Source organism: Colius striatus, chromosome 21, assembly GCF_028858725.1.
Source record: "Colius striatus isolate bColStr4 chromosome 21, bColStr4.1.hap1, whole genome shotgun sequence".
Classification (NCBI taxonomy): domain Eukaryota; kingdom Metazoa; phylum Chordata; class Aves; order Coliiformes; family Coliidae; genus Colius; species Colius striatus.
Window position 1 is genome coordinate 4573840 of NC_084779.1, and position 16829 is coordinate 4590668.

Below are 16829 nucleotides of genomic sequence, written 5' to 3' on the forward strand. Positions count from 1 at the left end.
TCCTAAATCTGGTAGGTGTGTGGAATGACAAAGCACGAGCACACGCTTGTCTGCAGTCCAAAAGGGCAACGTTTATTCCTGACAGTGAAATATTTAAGCAGGTTTGGCATTAAGTGCTGGATTTACTGGAATGAGGGAGAAAAGCACAGTCGCTGTGTGAGGAGAGCACAGTGCAGGAGGTGATGGCTTGGATATGAGAATAAGGGCAAAGACAGCTACCTGAAAGGAGGTTGTAGCAAGTGAGTGAGTCTCATCTCTCCAGTAATGAGTGACGAGGGAATGGGCTCAAGTTTCCCCAGGGGAGGTTGAGATTGGAGCTGAGGCAGAACTGTTTCCCTGAGAGGGGTGTCAGCCCCTGTGCCAGGCTGCCCAGGGAGCTGGGGGAGTGCCCAGCCCTGGAGGGATCCCAAAGCCGTGGAGCTGAGGTGATGAGGGCCAGGGGTTAGTGGTGACTGTGGCAGGGTGAGGGGAGGGCTGGGACTGCAGCAGCTTCAAGGGCTTCCCAACCCACATGATTCAGTGGCAGCAAGTGAGGGAAGGGCTGGTTAAAGGAAGGTGCAGAGAGCTGACTCACTGTGCCCCTGTGTGCTGTACTGGAGTTTTCAGTAGGCAGGCATCAGGGTTTGCAGCACGTTCTGATAGGAGCCCAGTCCCCACTCTTCCCAGCGCTGAGCTTTTCGTGCTCACCTCGAATCGACTTTTCTGCCTGTGCCCCCAGGATGCTCTGTAAAGGATAGTTGAGGGTTTTTTAGCCCCGTGGTAGCTCAAACCTCACCAAATTACACAGCAGTCATTTCCTGAAAGGCCAGTAATTTGGGGGTTCTCTGACGTCTGCCCGTTCCTCTGCCGCCTCCCTCGTGCTGCGGCGGCCGAGACGGGAGCATGACTGGAGCGAGAAATGTGGAGCTCAGCAGAGTCAGGGCTCTCTCTCCTCCACTAACCCACACAGACCTCGGGCCCTTCCCTGCAATTAACCGTTTCTTTGTGGCCTCCTGGAGCCTGATACAGCAATTCCCAGCTCGCCGTTGGCCTCGTGGAGGGAAGACACTGGAGCTGATCAACCCTCTACTCTCCGAGCTGTTGAGCTCTGTAATTAGCATGGGAGGTGGTTTGTGGAGGATGGCAGACTGTTACTCAAATCACTTGGGAGTCTGCAGGGGATCAGTTAAGGTGGAGAGGGGGGGGAAAAACCCCAAGTGTTATAGCAGAGAAAGGTGGATCTCTGGCTGGAGTTTGGCTTCCACCCACCTAGAGGGAAAGGCAGCTCTTGCAACAGCAGCACCCTTTAGCCCAGGGCCAAATCTGCATTTCCCAAAACCAAGGTGAGGTGATTGTGAAGGGGAATATGAGGTGACCTCACCCTAAGGAGTAACTCAGCACCTTGGGAGTGATGGCTGAGAAAGGTTCAGGATGGATCCTAATAAAACCTTTCCTGCACCACCGAGGTGCAGGAGTTGCAATGCTCCTGGTTTGCAGCTATTAAGAGATAAGGGGGTGAGGCCCTGGGGCGTTTTTATCTCATCCCTGTTTGCTCAACTTGCAGGGTAAGGACATTTTTGCCAAGCATTAGCAGCTAGTGACTCAGTAATCCTGTTGCACAGGGTTCAGAGGGCACTGCCTCTCCTTTGCAACAGCTTTATCAGGCTCTGGGTGGCGGCATGTAAGGATTTCAGGGGTTAAAGAAGTTAAAAAAAAGAGCTCCAACAAAGAAATGACTGTGACATTGCAAAAGCTTGGAGGTGACTTATCCTCCCCAGCGGGGATTTCTGCCTCCACCTTGTAAAGATTGCAAGAAACCAGACCTGCAGTTCCATGCCATGGGTCTGATCAGGCTTGCAGGATGAGCCTTGTGCCATTGTAGGCTGAAAATTCAACACTGAGAGCAGGGTGGGTTTTATTTGTGTGTGTAAACATCACAGGGGCTGCTGTGGTTTGGTTGTTTTCCCCCTGCCTGAGAGGTATTGTATGTGCTGCAAAGGTTTGGTCTCCCTGGTGTGGAGACAAATTGGATCTTGCTCAGGTTTTTGTCTTTAAACTCTTGCAGAGCTGAATGCCTGTCTGCTTCCAAGCAAGGAATTTATGGTTTTGAGCCAGATTGGAGGGAACACTAAATCACATGTGGCTTTGGTAAGGGAAAATGATACTGTCTTAGCTCTTAAAAGCTTTAAGGTTTAGGCAGCTCCAGTCAAAGCTGGTCTTAAAAACGTTCATAATTCTCCTGCCCCACTTTGAACATCTTGGGGATAAAACCAGGTGAATGTCCAACGCTGGATCCAAGGCAGCTGAGCACCAGAGCCCTAAATGGTGTGGTTTCACTTGGGGAAAGAGCCTGGTGTGCAATGTGCTGTGAAGACATCAGCTCTTCTCATAGGAGCTCTCCTTTGGCGTCTCCCAAATCCGATGCTAATGCCTGGATTGCCGGGATGGTCATCCTCTGCCGGTCACGCCGTATCCGACCTCTGCTCACCGGCTTGTCATCCTCCCTTTGTGAAACCTCACAAACTGCTGGCAGGGGAATAGCTTTCAGGCAAATCTGCAGACTGCTGTGGAAAAACCAAGCCTGTCTGGGAAGCAGAGGGGTTTGCTATTTTTTTCCTTCTCTGGTTTCCCTTCCAAGGAAAGGGGAAAGGTTTGGGGATTTCACACTGTCAGGAGGGTTTGGGGTGGGCCTGAGTGTGATGGAGTGTAATCCCTCAGTTGGGGTGGATGATGGTGCTGAAGTGAATGAGGTTTCTAGATTAGGTGCTTTGGCATCTTTTAAGTCTCTGTCACCTCAAAAGCCAGGCTCGTAGATCCAGGCTGAGCATCAGGCCCCGGCGGCTTCCACTCCGTAGCAGGCAGCACAGCAGGTTTCACCCTCTGCCAAGACATAGAGGAGAGCATGAGCTCTGTGTTCCACAGGCAGCTCCCCCAGAGATGTACACAGTTTAAAACAGCACCAGAACAGCCAGCTCCTCTGGCAAGGAAAGGTCTGAGGTGGGGTTTTGTAAGGCAGAGGCCAGGTGCAGTAAGTCCAGGTCATCCTTGTAGCCTCATTTCTGCTGGGACATCCAGCAACTGGTGCGGGGTTTTTTTCTCTTCTTAACAGAAATTTGCCTCTTACCATTCCTTTTTGCCTCTCTCTAAACAACACAAGCTCCTTGGGGTGCAATCCCACAGAACCTTTTATTCTTCTGCAGATGTGTTACACTGAAATGCTCTGAGCAGAGGTACAGACCACTTAGGAAACACCAGCACAGATTGACTTTTCAGAAATGACTACACAGGTTCAGCATCTCCCTTTGGCTCTTTCTTTGGGATTATAATATGCTCTGCTGATAATGTAGCCACCAAATTAAGCACATCCTTGTGATGGAACATAACTTGGTAAGCAAACATCATTTGTTCTCCTGTGTTTACAGTGTGGCTTGAGCCATGGCAGAGCAGGACCATCACCTTGCCCTTTATTTTTTGGCTGGTGCAGGTAGTGGCTGGTAGCCCCGAGTTCTTCCCCAGGAGGGCTTCCTGTGCCTTTGGTGTGCAGATTGTGGATGCCTTTTGAACCTGTGAGCTTGGCTTCCTTTTTGCATTGAAGTCCACTGGCTACTGGACCAGCTCACTTTAATTTCTCAGCTTTGAAATTGGAAACACAGCCACGGGCTTGGTTTTGTTTATCCTGGCATTTCATGTACAGAGAATCAGCTGGTGAGGACCATGGTCACCTCAATGGAGTCAGAGAATCAGAGGATGGTAGGGTTGGAAGGGACCTCTAGAGATCATCCAGTACAATCCCCCTGCCAAGGCAGGTCCCCCTAGATCAGGTCACACAGGAATGTGTCCAAGTGGGTTTTGAAGACCTCCAAGGAAGGAGCCTCCACACCCTCCCTGGGCAGCTCTTGCTGGAGCTAAGGTGGCTTCAGAAATCCATCAGGTCCAGCAATAATGGGCCTCAGCTGTAGCTCTAGTCTCACCTATCTCTAGAAATCTACTGTAGTAAAAATTCCCCCAGATTTATCCCCTTGACACAAGCCCAGAACTCCTTCCACATCTCATCCTTCCCCCCAGCACAGCACAAACCTTTGGCTCTGCTCTACTCCGCCTCTTTGACAATATTATCCCAAACAATATCGATCTCAACTGACCATTTCATCTGGTTAATCCCATCGAATCGGGCACCATGTGGTTTCATTGCTTTGGGTGGTGGGTTTTTTCCCCTCCTCATGTATTTTATGTTAAGCTGCCCTTGGTGTTTGGTTTTGGGGTCACACAGCATTGCACCTGCTGGAGGTAAAAGGCTGGTCTGGAAATTCACGTTACGTGTGCCCTCACAGCCAGGCTTTGCTTCTGTGGCCTCCAGTCTCTGTGGGTGCTGCTCTGGTTGCATTAGAGAGATGAATAAATGGGCTTTAAAAAATGCTTATAAGGACAGATCCTAAACAGACAGCATGCAGAGCTCGTGGCAGAAGCGATCAGAGGCTGACGTTTCTCATGCAGACAGCTGTGGCAGCCCGAGATCTTTGTTTGTTTGTTTGAAAAGTATGTGTGTGCTTTGTGAGCCAGGAAAATCCATCAACTGGGAAAAAATAGCTCGGGCCAGCTTTTAGCTGCTCACCCTGGCTGAATAAACAGCGTCAGCTGTAAAGAGATGTTGCCTTCTATGTTTAGGAGGAGTTAATTGTGCTACACCCTCTGAATTTTTATCCCCAAGGAAAGATAATCTGATATGGGGTTGGTTGGTGTTATCAGGGTGTGAGAGCTTAGAAACCCAGCCAGGAAGAGTCTTCTCTGTACCCCGGGAGCAGTTGAAACCCAGGCAATTAACTAAGGATGTTCCTGGGCAGGCACTTCAGTCCGCAGCTAGATACAGAGGCCGTTTCATTTGCAAGTGGGATCCTGGGGAGGAAGGAGCCCTCCCCTGTCGAGTAGGTTCGTTTGAAACGCCGCTGGACACATCCTCTGAAGAGCTCAGACTTTGAGCAGGTCCTTTCAGGGCCCCACGGAATTGAGGCACCGGGTCCCTTTGATGTTCCTGCTGCCGTCTCCGCTCTCCTCCGCATACTTGAGATCTGAAGTCACAAAGGCTGCCGATCACCTTTTCCCCCTTTGCCTGGGCAGGGCAAACTTTGCTCTGCCTCCTTCCCAATGCTCCTGCCTTTTCCAGGGAAGAGTGGCAGCAGCACTCAGCAGCTCTCTCCTGCTTTAGAAATAGAAGCTGTAGTAATTCTCAGGGTTTCAGCTGCTCTTTGCCCACGTGTTTCTACTCAAACACAAGATCGCTGAAGCCTGCTGTGCTGTGACAGTCTTGTGGTGCATCTCTTGCAGGGAGCATCTATAGATATCTCCACTGGATAGGAGAGGCTTTGAGAGGCTAAGTCTGCAGATTCTTCCTGCATTGCAGAATGAAACTCCCATCATTTACACCTGTGCAACATCCAGTAACAGGCAAAGCTTCCTGAAGAACCAGGGCTAGCTTCTGCCCTGGGCTGTTTATGTCTTGTTGACTCATTTGGGAACTGTCTGAGACTGGGGTTGACCTTTAGGTTACAGCAACAAGAGGGTGGCTTCCCTCACTCTGCACCATCCCAGAGCAAAGTTCCTATCTGTTTCTTCATCCTGGGATAACTCTAGCTGACCTTTTTTTGTTTAAAAACAACCCAATTTAAACCCAGCACCTTTCACTCTCGTGCTCCCCTGATGGAGAAGCCCAGCCAGCAAGTCAGGCAGAAACGTTTCTAGCAGTCTCATATCTGATGCCAGGCTTGAAACAACTTTATGCTCTTCTGGGGAAATATTTAGGCTGGAAACCTGTTAATGTGGATTAATGAGTTGCCCACTGCCATGGAACAAGCCAGGAAAGCTGGAATTTGGGAACTAAGAGTATCCAACTGTGAGTCTCATAAGGAGACCTTGGGTATAGCTCTGCCCACACTATATATGTGGCCCAGCACAAGAACTATTTCCTGAACAACTTCATTTCCCCTTTTTCACCTGCCTGAGAGCAGCAGCAAAAGGTGCTTTGTCCCTGGAGAAAGGCTGGGGGACTCTGTGGCCATCTCCCTCACCTCTGGACAGGGGTTACTTTTTGGCTGTGCTCTTCCCACCCACCGCCTGGAACCCATCGCCATGCAACAGCCTTTCTCAGCTACAGCCTCTTAAAATAGCCACCCTGGTTTCTTTTATAAATAGTCTCCCTTCTGCATGTCATTACCTGCTAAAAATGTTTCTCCAAGTCCTATTAAGAGAGAGAGAGAGAGAGAGGTGGCTTTGGTGTCTCAGCCTTTTTGGAGAGGGTGACGGTGTGTCTGCAGCCACGTGTGCAGCTTTGCCCTTGAGCTGCTCTCGCAGCATCCGCATGTTTCAGATGATGCCTTGATGATTATTTTGAAAGTGTGACTGCAGAGGTGGAGGAATCTGCCTGCTGCTGGTGCTGGCCGTGGGAAGGAGGATGCTCACACACGTCAGCCCTAACTGGAGAGCCTTTAGCTTTCTCCTGGGAAGCTGTTCAAGCACCTGACACATCGGTGAGGTTGTGACACGGCACTTCTGGCTGCAGGAGCAGCCAGGGCTTGTCCTTTTGCAGCAGACCATGGCTGATTTCCTGACATCAATGCAAAGGCACCTTGCAAAGGGACTCTTTGCATTGAAGTTGTGTTGCTCTGAGTTGGTTAAGGAGTGATGCAGTGGTCAGGCAAGCAGGGTTGTAACAGAGCAGCGTTATCTAAACACCACCAAGCCCAAGAGCTCATGGCATCTTCCTCATGTCCTACTCAGGAGGTCCCTGGCTCCCACAGAGCCTTTTGAACCTCAAACAAGTCAAGGGGAATAAAACTCCACTTAATAATCAGTAGAGGAGCAGCTGTTAATTGACACAGCAAAGAGCTCAGAGGTTTCATGGTGCTATTTGCCAAAACAGAGGGGTTTGGTGTGTGCTGCCACTCTTGAGCACCCCAGCGATCTGCCACTCGCCTCTCTGCATGCATTAGAGTTGGTATTTTTTTCTGCCTCCTTCCTTGGGGAGAAGTTACGAGGTATTTGGAGGTAATTATGGCTTTTATTCAGTGCTAAAGCAGTAATTTCAAGGGATACGGTGGAAAGCTAGCAATTTCCTGCCAGTGAGTGACAGATGTTTTGCCATACAAGAGATGTGCTTTCAGGCTCCTACTAATTACAGTGACACAAATTGGCAGGAGTTTTCTTCCCAGGCTCCCAGCTCTAATTTTGCCCTTCTTTTCTGCTATTTATTTATTTGCTCTGGGAGGTGGAGTCTCTGTGTTGTCATGTTTCAGCAAAGCCCAGGACAGAGGTTTGGGTGCTTGTGTTCAAGGGTGGCTTCCTAACCCTCCCCTTCTCTCCCTTTTGCCCAGGTTCATACCCCTCACCCAAGGCTGGGGCCACACTGGTAGTCTACAAGGATTTACTGGTGCTTTTTGGTGGGTGGACACGGCCGAGCCCTTACCCTCTGCACCAGCCAGAGAGGTTCTTTGATGAAATCCATACATACTCACCCTCCAAAAACTGGTAAGAGCACACCTGCATTGGAAGCCTGGGCTTTCGTCCTGTAAAAGTCTGTGTTTAATGCACCTGGAGGGGGTCTCCTGAGCCTAGCTGGGAAGCTGTGCATGGTCCTGGTTTCCTCTGTGTGTCTAATCCTGGCGTGTGTCTACAAAAAACACCCCACAAAAGCACACTAGAGATGTTGGCACGCTGCTGCCTGGCACCTTTTGGGTGGTGGTTGCTTCCGTGCAACCCTCACCTCGTCCCTAAAATATGCCAGACTCCCTGAGTGCTCCCAGCCAGCCAGGTTGGAGATGTGTGTGCTTGAAAGGCCAAATCCATTTGGTTGTGAGACCGTTGATGTCTTTGAGGAAAGGAAACAAAGCCCCAACTCCTGGAGGTCTTGTTTTTAGCAATGGTCCAAAACTCACAGCTCCTGTGTCCCTCTAAGGAAGAGGTGACAAAGCAGACATCTACACCATTGTAGAAATCTCTCTGCCTTTACAGCTCCTTCATTAAAGCACCCAGCAGTGACCAGGAAGATGGCAGGAATTTTCCTCTCCCCTTGCAAACACCGTTTGGCTGGTTTTACACCAGGCTTTCTCACTGATGGCTGTATCAAAGCAGTGATGGTTCCTGCTCCTCTTTCATTGAGAACTTTTCATCATCAGAAGTGTCAATTATCCAATGCCCTTTTGGGCAGTGTCATTAGGACACTGTAATTAAACCGTGTTGGAAATAGTTCAGGGAGAACTTAATTGAAAGGGGTGATATTTCCAACCTGGCCTTGTGACTTTGTCATGTTCTAAAAATGCTTAGCACATTAGTATTTGTAATGAGTTTCGTTATTATTTGGATCTTTAGAGGTTTTCCCCTGTAATGTGTTCTGGAGGAACAACCAATGACGATCCAGCCTGATGGTGAGTGACTTCCTCTTTGTTGCTTTAGGTGGAACTGCATTGTGACCACCCATGGCCCCCCTCCCATGGCAGGACACTCTTCCTGTGTCATAGAAGACAAAATGATCGTCTTTGGGGGTTCGTTAGGATCCCGACAAATGTAAGTCTGGGGTCTGAGAAGTGCTGCTGCAAGAGAGGTGTGTGTCATGATGGTGCTGGGGTAGCTCGTACAAGGAGGTCTCCACAGGGCTTTGGGGTCTGCCTGCTGCCTTAGCACACCCTTCCCAGCGAATCCCCTCAGGGCTCCAGCCCATTAAAAACCCAAAACCCTACCCCAAAGCTGCTTTTCAAATGCCCACAGGGCCTGGCTGCATCTTCAATGTGTGTTGTCTTGTCCTTGCAGGAGCAATGACATCTGGGTGCTGGATCTGGAGCAGTGGGCTTGGTCCAAGCCCAACATCTCTGGGCCCAGCCCTCACCCACGAGGTGGCCAATCTCAGGTGAGCTCCCCTTTCCAATCCCAGCACCAACACACACTGCCAAGGATAAACCAGGCAGAGCTTCATTTCCAGCTTCCAGGCAGCTTAGCAGCTTGCCTGAAATCCAGTGCCTGATTTCCAAGTTATCTTTGCAGCCTTTGCCCAAGGGCCTGTCTTTTCCTCAGCCATCTGTTCTGTGAGGGTGCACTTTTCATCTCCCCAACACTCAGGCAGGTACCAGGCCCTGCCTTGCACATGACTCATAACTCTAACGAGCATTTCTGGAGAACAAATGCCTGGTTGAACCCCAGCAATTGTTCCCTTTGGCATTTAAGATCAATGAAGTGTTATCACAAGTTGGGTTTGGCTCCAGGCCTTTTTGATTGCTCTGCTCTCCTTGTTCTTGGTTCCAGCCACTCAGATCACGGGGCTGGCAGCACCTGGTTTATTGCCTGCCTGGGGCAGGGAGCTCGTGGGAGTCAGGATGCAGGTGGCTCTGGCAGCTGGCATCCCTGCCATCCCTCTGTGGTCCCCAGGGAGGACACTCACTGGTTCCTCTCAGCCTAGGAGGACACTCAGAAGAGATCAAGTGCTTGTGCTTGTGCCTTTCCATCCGCTGCAAAAGGAGATTAATGGACTAAACTCACCTGCTACCAGCACCTGACAAATACTGCTGAAAGCACATGTCCTCCCAGACAACCCTTCCACCTGCAGCCTGATCTAGGTGAACCTGCTTTGGCAGGGGGGTTGGACTAGATCTCTAAAGGTCCCTTCCAGCCCTCACCATTCTGTGATTCTCCCTTAATTGAAGCAGGGGTGTTGAGTCTCGTGTGCTTTGGGTCAGTATCAGCAAGGGGGTAATTGCTCTCCTCAGGAAGAGAGACTGGTTTGCGAGCTGTTTGGCATAAGGCAACAGGGTGAACCCTTCATCCCCCTTTGCCTCAGGCCCAGTAAAACCTGCTCCCCATCCCAGCTCCACTCCTCATCCCAGGGCAGCATCAGTGCAGCTGAGGAGCCATAACCTGGCTCTGCCTGCACTTGGAGGCCCTGCTGAAAGTCCCAGGGACGCTTCACCCCATTCCCCCTCTGAAACGCTCTTCTTTGTCCCCTCCAGATCGTAATAGACAACGAAACCATTTTAATCCTGGGTGGCTGTGGTGGTCCCAATGCAGTAAGTATCCAAGAGGGAGCGTGGGCATGAGCTTCACGTGTTTTACTGCAGCTGTGAGCCCTGGGTGCCGGACTGAGGAGAGGGAGGGACTCGGTGTGTCACCCAGATGGCATTTTATCCTGTAAATCTGGGCACTCATGTGGTAGGTTTCCCAGAGAAGCTGTCTAGCTATTGCTAGAGCTGCTTTAATTAAGAAAAAAGCACCTCAGGCACTACCTGAGCAGCTTGTTGAGGTTAATTGAGCCTCAGAAGAATGAGCCCTGATTTTACACTGGGATAGAAGATGGAGATGAAGGGATTTGGCCATGGTAGGGTGTAGTCACTCCTGGGCAGTCACATCCTGATCTGCGTCACCATTCCTCTGTCTGCAGCACCAAGGCACCTCTCCTGCCTCTGCTGGGCTGATCCTAGCAGCAAACCAGGCTCCTCAGTCTCAGCTGGGACTCCTAACTCTGTCCCTGCTTTCCTTCACAGCTGTTTAAAGATGCCTGGCTACTGCACATGCACACCAGCCCCTGGACCTGGCAGCCGCTCAAGGTGGAGAATGAAGACCACGGAGCCCCGGAGCTGTGGTGCCATCCTGCCTGCAGGGTATGGACACAGTGGGGTCTCTAAGGAGAGAGGGGTCTCTCTTATCCATCCACTGATCTTTGTTCCCTGCCCAGAACGCTCCAGACCCCCCCAGCTGTTGTTTTCCCCGGGACAGCGCAGAGGGCCATCTGCCCATTTGTAACCCTCCCTTCTCTCCCCTTCTCCTCTTCCAGGTGGGACAGTGTGTGGTGGTCTTTAGCCAAGCTCCCAGCGGCAGAGCCCCTCTGAGTCCCAGCCTGAACTCTCGGCCCTCTCCCATCAGTGCCACGCCGCCCGCCCTGGTCCCTGAGACGCGGGAATATCGCTCCCAGTCCCCCGTCAGGAACACGGACGAAGCTCCCTGCGTCAACGGCCGCTGGGGCACCTTACGGCCCAGGGCCCAGAGGCAAACCCCCTCGGGATCCCGGGAAGGCAGCCTCTCCCCTGCCAGAGGGGACAGTTCCCCTGTCCTCAACGGTGGGAGTTTCTCACCGGGCTCCACGGCGGGCGGCGGGGCCTCCTTGGACAGCCCAGTGCAGGTGGTATCGCCCAGCACACCCTCTGCCGCCGAAGGATACGACCTCAAAGCGGGGCTGGCCCTGGCTCCGCGACGGGGCTCGCTGCCGGAGCAGAAAGACCTTCGTTTGGCTTCGGTCGACCTGAGCTGGGACCAGAAAGCGGCTCCCCTCGTGTGCCAGACGGACGGTGCTGAGGGCAGGACGGGCAGGAACCCCCCCGAGCAAACCAACGGCGTCCACACGCCGCCCCACGGCGCCGGCTCCCTCGCGGGGGCCGTGTCCCCCGGCGCGCTGCGCAGGAGCCTGGAGGCCGTCAAAGCCCTCTCTTCCAAAGCCTCTTCAGCTTCTGCAGCCTTGAGCCCTCCCTTGGCTTCGTCCCCTGGTTCCCCGGGTGCCGAGACGGGCTCGGCGGCGCGGCCGGGCTCTACCCAAGGCGACGGCCATTCCTTACCTCCCATCGCCCGCCGCCTGGGCCATCACCCTCCCCAGTCCCTCAACGTTGGGAAGCCTTTATACCAGAGCATGAACTGCAAACCCATGCAGATGTACGTGCTGGACATTAAAGACACCAAGGAAAAAGGACGAGTCAAATGGAAAGTGTTCAACAGCAGTTCGGTGGTGGGGCCACCAGAAACCAGTTTACACACGGTGGTGCAAGGCAGAGGGGAGTTAATCATATTCGGTGGCCTCATGGACAAGAAACAGAACGTGAAATATTATCCCAAAACAAATGCCTTGTACTTTGTGCGAGCGAAAAGATAATGTGGCCCCGAGCCCTTCGCCGCCGTCACCTCCCCCCCCCCCCCCCCCCCCCTCCCCCTGGCTCTTCCCTCTCCTTTCCAAAGACCTTTTTACTCTGTCAAACTGTGAAATTAGGCAGCGAGAAACCAATAAAAAGTCCCGAGCGAAACCTCCAGCGCTGCCCCAGCAGTTCCCAGTAAGAGCCCAGTGAAGCAAATGGTGTTTACGGGACCCGCCGTGATCCGAGCTGAGGATTTGGGGTGAGCAGGTAGGGAAATCTCTCTGGAGGTGGGTTTGGTTTTCCAAAGGGAAGGCGTTTGAGAGGTTTTTGGATCTCTCCAGAACTCTTCCTGGCATGTGTGTGACAGAGGCCGTGGGCTTGTGCTGCTGAGGAGTTCTGGGCTCGACTCTGGAAGGAAAACAACAGCAATACCCCCGTTCCCCAGCAGCCTCCCAGCGCTGCAGACCTTTGCTCCACACAAACACAATGCCTTTTTGTCTTTTGCCTCTCGCCCCTTTGGCCTGTCACTCTCCCGTCCCCATCCAGGACCCTAAAGAGCAAGAAAGGACATGGAGGGGGGTGGTTTTGAGTCAAAATGCCAAAAAAAAAAGATGAATTAGCTGGGTTTTAGCATCCTTCCCCATCCACCTGCCCTGGATTATGCTGGATCGAGCTTCAGGATCAGCCCTGATCCCTCCTGTAAAACGCCCCACACTAGTAACTCAATAAATCCTATTCTTGCCCCAAAGCTGAGACTTTTGGCTGCCCATTCCCTTCGAGACTCCGAGGTTTGCCTTTCACTGGACAGCCCAAACTCAAAAAGCTGGACCCACACCTCGTAGCCCGGGACCAAGGGTGGGGTTGCGTGCTTTTTTTCCAGCCAAAAGATGTGTCTCAGTGAACCTGAGGGTGGGAGCAGCCCCATGGCAGCAACTCCAGCTCAGCTTTGCACGTGCCTCCTCCTGCAAAGAGTCCCAACAAAAAACCCAAAGGGATCCAAGCTGTGTCCTGGGACAACCTCTGCCCTTCCCCCTCGAGACATGGAGGGGGGAAAAAAAGAGGCAGATTCTGCCAACTTTTGGCCAACAACCTGCAGCACCTGGAAAACAGGGAACCCTCCCCAAGCCGGCAGTGCCATGACGTGGCCCCTTTTCCCCCCCTCCTTTATTTCCCCCCCACCACTGAGCTGTTCTCTTGCCGGTCGGAGCCTTAAATCGCATCCCAGCCGCACGGGGATGAGGAGGGTTTTGCTTCATCTGCGGCTTTTTCCACCTCTGTAAATAAATCTCAACCTCTCCCAATCCCAAACTCATCTGATTTGTCCCAAGGGGAAGCAAAATGCCATTTCTTTTTTAACCTCAGGAGCACCTGGGAGGGGGGAATGTGGGAAATAGTTATCGCTTGGAAGCTGTGGTTGGGCTTTGGGCAGCGAGTCCCTCCTTCCCTTTGCATGTCAATTGTCATCACACCCCCCCCCCCCAAAAAAAAGAGCTGAAAAAGGGATGAATGGTGGGTTCTTGTCCTTTAAGGGGTGTTTATGTGCTCTCCATGTCCTAAAATCTCCCTAAAGTGTCTCCAAATCCACTCAGATGGCCCCAAAATCTCCCTAATTGATCCCCAAATCCCCCTCCCACACCAATTCCAAAGCCCCCCCAAACCCACTGAGCAGCCAAGGCCATCCCTCCTCCATCCCCACGGGTCACAGAAAGGCATGTTCTGCGCCCTCAATGCTAAATTCATCCCCAATTATAACAGCTCCCACCCCAACCAAGCTGCTGGTGCTGTGAGCGAGGTGTATCCCCCCCTCCACGACTCAGGTGTGTGTCCCCCACCCCCCACGTTGTTCCCCTCAGGCTCAGCCAAGCATAGGAATGAAAAAGCGATTTTTGGTGATATTTAAAACCTTGTGTACATTTTTTTGGGGGGGGAGGGTGGCGGGAGGGGGTTTCTGGGTTTCCCTCCCCCCTTATCCTGATGAATTTTTAGCAGTTTAACAAATAAAAAGGAAAAGAAACGGATGGTTGGTGCTTTTGGGAAGGGGGGGGGGGGGGGAAATGCCGTGGAGGGAACTCCCCTCCTCACAGATTTGGGGGTGAAAAGGGGGGATTTGAGGTCACATCGGGTAAAAAAAACCAAACCCGGTGTATTTCTAGCAGGGGGTGTTACAGGTGGGAAAGAGGCACAAGGAAAAAAGGGGGCTAGCGGGGGAAAGGTGGGACCCTTAAGGCTGAGGGACTGGAAATGGGGCACCCCAAAGCCTGAGGGCGGGCAGGGAATTGAGGACGGGGACCCCAAAACCTGCGAGGGCTGGAAATCCCCTGCGCCCCCACCACGGGCCGCTCCGTGTGTCCCCCCGCTCCCGCCGCCCCGGGCCCGCGGCTGCCCGCTCCACGCGCACGCGCCGCCCGGGCCACGCCCCGCTGACGTCACGCCGGGCGGAAGCCGCCACAGGTGAGGGCGGGAGGGGGGGAGGGTGTGAATTCATGGCGGGAACATCCTGATGTGGGGCGAGGGGGGCAATAAGGAGGCGATGGGGCGTTCAGGGACCCCGTGGGAGGCTGCGGGGAGCCCGGGGGGGTGCTGGGAGCCTGGGGCGGGGGGTACCTGGCCCCTGGGAGGGGGGCGTTACCTGCGCTCCCCCCCCCCCCGCTGCGGGGTGCAGTGACGTGAGGGGATGTGGGGGGGTCTCCCTGTCCCCTCAGGCTGCGGCGGGGGCGGCGCATGGCGGCGCGGGAGGGCTCGGTGCTGGAGCCGGGATGGCTCCTCTCCCCCGCCGGCCGCCCCTACCTGGACTCCATCCTGCACAAGAACCGGCGCAGAGTGTTCGGTGAGCCCCGCGCCCGGCCTTCCTTCCCCCCACCCCCGAAATGGAGCGCCATCTCCCCGCCCCCCGTCAGCCCTGACACCCCCCTGTGCCCTCAGGAGTGCTGGAGCGCCCGGCGCTGCCCCCCGCATTGGCCGCCCCCACCGTCACCTACAAACTGTTCCTCTCGGGCAAGAGCGGAGTGGGCAAAACGGCTTTGGCGGCCACGCTGGCTGGGACCCCTGCGCCCCCCGTGCACCACGAGACCCTGGGTAACGTCCCGGGGAGAGGGGGGGACACACAGCATCCCCCTCCCCACAGCGTCCCCGGGGTCACTCTGTGTGTGTGTGTGTGTGTGTGTGTGTGTGTGTCCACCCCAGGCATCGAGACCACCACAGTGTACTGGCCGGCCAAGCCACGGGCCAGCGGCCGCCCCGTCATCTTCCAGCTCCATTTCTGGGACTGCGGGGACAGTGCCCTGAGGAAGTTTGAGTATCTGATGCCCGTGAGTCGAGGGGACTGTGATAAACTGGGGAGGGGGGAGACAGACACAACACAGGACCCCCCTCAGCGATGGTGTTGTCCCCTCATCACCCCCTTGCCAGGCTTGTAAGGAGGAAGCGGATGCCGTCCTCTTCCTCTTCTCCTTCATCGACCGCTCGTCCTTCGAGGATCTGCCGGCCCAGATGAGCCGTGTGCTCGGCCCCGAGGAGGGGAACCTCGTCAGGGTGGTCGTTGGCACCAAGTATCCTTCTGGTAGGAAGAGAGGTCCCTGGGGAGGGCTGAGTTGCCCAGGTTTGTACCCTTAGATTTCCCACCACATGACAGCTCAGCAGGCTGAGAACATCCACACGTCATTACACCGATGGATCAGCAGCTCCCACTCACTTCTGTGGGGTTATAGGGCCATTGTAGGGGTGGTGGTGTCTCCCTTGACTACGTGTCCCCTGAGGAGTGGGTTTGCACCCCCATATTTCACAGCACTCAGTACCTCAGTGTGTAGAGAACAGGCACACTTCATCACACCGATGGATCAGCAGCTCCCACTTATTTCTGTGGGGTCTTAGGGCCATTTTTGGGGTGTTGGTATCTCCCTTGACTTTGTGTCCCCCCACTACCCTCAACCCAGATTCGACCTGTCCCCACAAGCGGACGTGACAGAGAGAGACGTGGAGGCCTTTGAGGGGAGGTGGGGGCTGCAGGTGCTGCGGGTGGGCAGCACGCCGGGGGCCAGGGGGGCACGCAGGGGGCTGGCACAGGTTGCCCCCCTCCTTGATGCCCTGGTCGAGAGCCTCTGGCGTCGGGACCAAATTGCTGCTGGCATCACCCCAGAGGATGAGGGGCTCCCCCCTACCTGAACCCCCTCCTGTGGGGTGGGTTTGGAGGGGCCTTATCCCCAACCCCAGTTGAACAGCATTGCCTGTGCCCCCTCCCAGGGAGTGGAAAATGTGCTTTTTGACTCAAATCCACTTATTTCCACCAAAAAAATCCCTGTGTGCCCTGATGCATCTAATTTGGGGGGATGGGAAGGGAGGGGGGGAATTGGGGTGCTATGGGATCGAGGGGATTTGGAGAGGTGAGGATTTGGGGGGATGGGAAGGGAGGGGGGAATTGGGGTGCTATGGGGTTATAGGGATAGGGGTTTTGGGGGGTTTGGGGTGCAATGGGATGGTGGGGATAGGAGTGCTGGGGGATTTAGGATGCTGGGGATTTGGGGGAATTTGAGATGTTGGTTTTGGGGTGCTGGGGGTCACGGGGATGGGGATGCTTGAGGTTTGGGGCGCTGGGAGTGAGTCAGGATTTGGGGGAGCAGGGTTTTGGGGAGCTGGGAGTACGGCGGGGTTTGGGGGAGCTGGGGTTTTGGGGGGGTTTGAGGCGCTGGGAGTGAGTCAGGATTTGGGGGAGCTGGGGGTGCGGCGGGGTTTAGAGGACGGGGGTTCGGGGCCGGGGCGGGGGGCGTGGCCGGAGTAACCGCGTGGCTCCGCCCCCTGCTGCCATTGGCTGGCGCCCCCCGTCCCTTCCCACGCCGGTTCATGAATGAAAGGGGAAGGGGCTGGCGGGGGGCTCCCTTCGGGAGCGGAGAGGAATCCGAGCGGCGGGATCAGAGACACACTCCCCAACCGTAATCCCCTGTGTATGAGGGGGGGATCCCAATCCCCGCCCCCTTCCTACCC

General features: G+C 54.3%; 2 protein-coding genes across 7 annotated transcripts in view; both read left to right on the top strand.

Moving 5' to 3' along the window:
• FBXO42 (F-box protein 42) overlaps positions 1 to 13826 on the top strand; it is a 49552-nt gene extending 35726 nt beyond the window's left edge. For all 6 annotated transcript variants that reach the window (XM_062013101.1, XM_062013098.1, XM_062013096.1 and 3 more), the window contains 6 exons: positions 7344 to 7497; positions 8422 to 8532; positions 8776 to 8872; positions 9966 to 10022; positions 10497 to 10613; positions 10787 to 13826. In XM_062013101.1, the coding sequence (XP_061869085.1) occupies positions 7344 to 7497; positions 8422 to 8532; positions 8776 to 8872; positions 9966 to 10022; positions 10497 to 10613; positions 10787 to 11872 (1622 nt within the window). In that variant the 3' untranslated portion in view covers positions 11873 to 13826. The remainder of the gene's footprint in view (positions 1 to 7343; positions 7498 to 8421; positions 8533 to 8775; positions 8873 to 9965; positions 10023 to 10496; positions 10614 to 10786) is intronic.
• Positions 13827 to 14279: 453 nt separating this feature from the next.
• Positions 14280 to 16117, top strand: CPLANE2 (ciliogenesis and planar polarity effector complex subunit 2). Its single transcript, XM_062013026.1, has 6 exons — positions 14280 to 14303; positions 14555 to 14679; positions 14775 to 14927; positions 15036 to 15160; positions 15261 to 15400; positions 15785 to 16117. Exons 2-6 carry the CDS (start codon positions 14574 to 14576, stop codon positions 16011 to 16013), a joined length of 753 nt encoding a protein of 250 aa, XP_061869010.1. The 5' UTR covers positions 14280 to 14303; positions 14555 to 14573; the 3' UTR covers positions 16014 to 16117.
• The last annotated feature ends 712 nt before the right edge of the window (positions 16118 to 16829 follow it).